Raw genomic sequence first — 4,757 nt, forward strand, 5'->3', positions numbered from 1 at the left:
AGGGTTCATATTTCTGCCATTGTATGTGTATGTTAGTTTGTTAATAACTTGGAACCCACAGATATGTACAAAATCAGAAAAAAAAACAAAAAGGAATAAAAGTTAATTGTTGAAGCAGCTACAATTTGAGTTTGAAGATTTGAGGATTTAGAAGATGATATGTGTAGTGGAATGATTGTTGTGCATGTTTTTATTCATCTATTTTGTATTTTTTAGTGTTATGAATCGGTGTAGTAATTATTTATGTTTTTTGCAGAAATGGATACAGTTAGAATTTTGGTATGCTACAATGGAAGTTGGGTTAAGAAGGATAACATTGAGAGTTATGAAGGTGGGGAGGCTAAAGGCATAATAGTGTCACGGAACGTAACGTTTTCCGAACTTGTTGAACGCATTTATAAGATCATGGATGCAGAGCCCACGAAATATAGTGTCACATTGAAGTATTCAGTTCCTGTATCCGCATCTTTCAGTAAGCAGATAAGGGTTGAAGACAATGATGATGTTCAATATTTTCTCAAGTACAACACAGATGTTATGGCCTCTAAAGTAACCCCTTTAGTAGCAAGCTTGAAAAATATCGAAGGTCATGGTATTGAAGGGTGCAATGGCATTGTAAGCGTTGAGAGTAGCAATGCTCCTGCTACCTTTGTTGTGGAACGAAGAAATGTGGCAATTGCGCACAATGAAACTGAAAATGGTGGGAATGGTTTTAATTGGAGTGATTGGGTTGAAGAAGTTCATTTTGAAAGCGGTGAAAACATAGTTGCTAATTTGTATCAACCTAGCAATGAAGAGGAACCGTACTCTGCACCAATTGTGCATCCTCATGAGGACAGCAGTGCGGAACCCTCCACTGTGCAGTGTAGACAGGTGCAATCTGAACCTCCCCGGCAATCAAGTTCGAGTGAAATGCATACAATTCGGGTTGATTCGAAGCATGGTGAGAGTGTGGAATATATTGGTTATGGTGGAGGCCTTTCGTGCATAAATTGGGAAGCAAATTTGAAGGTTGGCCGAGTTTATCCAAATAAGATTGCCCTTTTAAAAACCATCAGTTTAGCAGCAATTAGAGGCCACTTTCGGTTCAGAACAGTCCAATCTGGGAAGCGTCGGTTTTGTGTTCGCTGTTGGCAGGTGCCTTGCCCTTGGAAACTTCGGGCATATAAGGTTGGATTACATGAGTTTAAGGTTGTTAAATACGATCCACTTCATGAATGTGATCTGAGGTTTGTAAGTAGTCACCATCCTTAAGCTACGGCCGAATTGGTGTCTGAGTGTGTTAAATGGAGATTTCAGGATTCGCGCAGCATCTATACTGCAGCTGATATAAAGACAGATGTGAAAAAAAAATTTGGTGTTAGCATAAGCTACTCTACAGCTTGGAGAAGCCGAGAGTTAGCTTTCAAAACAATGAGAGGGTCTGCAGAAGAGTCGTATTCCCTTCTCCCTTCCTATTGTTATGAGTTGGAGCGTACAAATCCGGGAACTTTGACATACATTCAGACTGATGCAGCCGACCACTTCTTATATTTTTTTATGTCAATTGGTGCATGCATACGAGGATTTAAGTCGTCAATGCGGCCCGTGATTGCTGTTGATGCTACCCATTTGAAGTGCAAGTATAAAGGTGTTTTGTTTGTTGCGACCGCATTTGACAAAAATCACAACATATATCCTGTTGCCTTTGGGATTGGAGATTTGGATACCGATGCAGCATGGGAGTGGTTTTTAAGAAAATTACATTGTGCAATTGGTGATTGCTCGAATCTTGTTGTCATATTTGATCGCAATGGGAGTGGGTTGCGTAGAGTTTTTCCTGGGGCAAGCCATGGTATTTGCTTTTATCACTTGAAGGGCAATATGAAAGCCTCATTTCACTTGAAGCAACGGGATCTGATATTGGGGTATTTTATAAGGGCAGCGAAGTCTTATCGTCTAGCGGAGTTCAATCGTCACTTCTCGATGATAAACAATGAGCGAGTGCGAACTTATCTACTACGTGCAGGCGTTCAGAAGTGGTCCCGGGCCCACTGTGATGGACGACGCTATAATGTGATGACAACGAATATTGTGGAGTCCATTAATTCAGTTCTTCATTTTGCAAGGATGCTTTCGGTCCTACACTTGATCGATGAAATCACAAATTTACTTCTTACTTGGTTTAGTCAACGTCGAGATTTAGCAATGAAATGTCATTCTACATTGTGCCCTGATTTGGGTGAACAGAAGTTAAGGAAGAGGTTAGACGCTGCGTCAAGGATGAATGTGGTCAAAATCAATGATGTTGAGTGTAATGTTCTGGATGGTGATTTGAACGGTCTGGTGCACTTGGCAAACCGTAGTTGTACGTGCAGGAAGTTTGACTTGGAGCAACTCCCGTGCAAGTATGCTATTGCGGTATGTTGGCACTTGAATTTGAACCCCTACTCCTTTGCCTCTTCTTATTATACACGAGCTACATGGGCAGCGGCATATGCTGAATCTATTTATCCTGTACCACCTAAAGGCACATGGGTTATTCCCGAACATTTGAACAATGTCAAAATCCTTCCTCCTGTTTGTAAGGTTATGCCGGGCCGTCGCAAAATGCAAAGAGTACCTTCCAAAGGAGAGGACTCCCGGCAAAAAAAATGCTCAAGGTGTGGTGTGAAGGGCCACTACCGAAATACATGCAAACAATCTGTCCCTCTCAAGAACTGAAGTGTCTAATTGCGCATATTGTACAGTTGTTCAGTTTGTACCTCAGTTGTCATCAACTGTGAAGTTCATGAATAGGTTCGGTGATGCTGCATACATGGAAGTCCGTCAATTAAACGGTCATGTGAAGCATATGGAACAAGGTAACAAGTTCCTTGCAATGAGAGCCTATTATTAGTAGCAATTTGTGAACATACAGTTCCACCTGTTTTATGGAAACCAGCTGTTATTTAACAGTGTTCCACTGGCCAATGTGTCTTACAGATTAGCATTTCTATTCGTTTGTGATGTACCTTTTATTTTCATTTAAATTGTATTCGATTTGCTGTTGTCAAATGTGATTGTAGTCACGTTCGCATCACTTGGTTTCCTTTCCTACACAACGTTATGTCCTCTCTTTATATGCACCGTATTGGTATTGTATTGTACCTTTGTTGCCATCGTATTAGTATTGTATTGTACCTTTGTTGCCATCGTATTGGTATTGTATTGTACCTTTGTTGCACGACTATTGGTAGTGTAATGAAAACGGTTTCTGTCCCAAATGAAAGGGCCTAGAAGGCTAACTAAAATGTAATTATTTGGGAAACTATCCATGCAGCTACACATGGTGAACACATCACTACTATCGTTATATGGACTTTTCAAATAGTTAATTATTCACTTCATGTCACACACACAGAGGAACAAACCCTTCCCCATTGGTGTGTGATTAGTGCCTATGGACTCTGGTACCTATAACTTTTCCAATCCAACCTGTTTTGCAAAATAACAAAGTCAGTTATTAGTGTTCTATATTGTTGGTCACAGTGTCCGTGGTTTGTATCCAATTGCCTTAAGGTATCAATACATGTCCCATATTTCCATGGATATTCCACGCGTCATAACCATCGATCTGTCCGAAACCCTCCATATACACGACCATTGCTAGAGTCACTGTTTATAATTACTCAGATGTATAGGCTATAATATGAGGTGTATATCCATAAAGCAGCAATAAAACCGTACTATAAGCACAATACGATTACAATATGTGTCAATAATTATACAATACAAACACAATATACATCCTTAATGCTTGTAATATGAGGCCAATAAACGTTTAATAAGCACACCTCCACGTTACAGTACTTCATATTTATACAAACTAAGTAATTTCCCACTCAACGGTGAGAATAAGAGGAAGGCATAAACAAGGCACCACATTCAAACAAAAGCCACCAAATACATACAAAATGATTCCACCCGTACTTACCCTGACCCAGCTACAGAAACCCTTCCACAAAATCACCATGTTTACAGGTCCATGAATAGATCCAATTCTTTGGTCTTCTTCCTCGCTGCATGCACAAGGCTATGATCAGCCATTCCCTGGCCACCCTTATTCAGCACCTGCCAGACACCACCAACATCTATTTCGCTCCAATTGTAGTCTGGTGACACGACGGAAGCATAATCCCGGAACATCTCGAACCCATTGTTAAAACATTCAACCAGTTCATGGTTAAATTCTTCAGATTCAGTGAATTTTTGGACAGCATCTTTCTTTGTTTCTTCCAATTGTAACGTCAAGGAGGCTAACTTCGCGCTTCGACTTTGGGCTTTCATTGTTTGCTTAACTTCTCTAGCAAATGCTTTGTTCAGCTTGTTCGTCAAGTTGCCCATCACCTGGCCATGAATATCGCATTTGGTTTCCCATCAATCCGTTGCCGTACACAAATATTGGAGGTGATGCTTCACTTCAGCTATTTTCTTTAGCGGATCAATGTTTTCTGCCTCACTTCCGGATGACGTGGGATCGTTATTTGGAGTCCCAGGTGGAGATGGGAAAGGGACATGCCATGGCTGGTCTCCTGGGTAACTAACAACCTCGTTTGGAGGGATTACGTCTGACATCTTCAACTTCAAATGGGGATAATGCACACATGCACCCTGAAAAACAGTTAACGTTACAAAATCAATCTGGAGCTTCCTTTTCGTTACCAACAATAGGGTGAGCTTTAGTACAGCTTTCGTGTCTGATATATATGGAATTGAATGAGTAGGTTAGACCCTCT

The 4,757-nt window shown here is 40.7% G+C and overlaps 1 protein-coding gene across 1 annotated transcript; it reads left to right on the forward strand.

The window, feature by feature from the left end:
* Positions 259-2,703, forward strand: LOC109950352. Its single transcript, XM_020568921.1, has 2 exons — positions 259-1,229; positions 1,311-2,703. The coding sequence occupies exons 1-2, from the start codon at positions 259-261 to the stop codon at positions 2,701-2,703; spliced, it is 2,364 nt and encodes a 787-aa protein (XP_020424510.1).

Source organism: Prunus persica, chromosome G7, assembly GCF_000346465.2.
Source record: "Prunus persica cultivar Lovell chromosome G7, Prunus_persica_NCBIv2, whole genome shotgun sequence".
NCBI classification, from domain to species: domain Eukaryota; kingdom Viridiplantae; phylum Streptophyta; class Magnoliopsida; order Rosales; family Rosaceae; genus Prunus; species Prunus persica.

What these genes read in the sequence shown, in the direction of transcription:
- LOC109950352 (XM_020568921.1), top strand. Translation starts at nt 259, where the DNA reads ATGGATACAGTTAGAATTTTGGTATGCTACAATGGAAGTTGGGTTAAG. An exon ending in CTTCATGAATGTGATCTGAG is followed by an intron (nt 1,230 to 1,310) that starts GTTTGTAAGTAG and finishes GGATTCGCGCAG; the next exon opens with CATCTATACTGCAGCTGATA.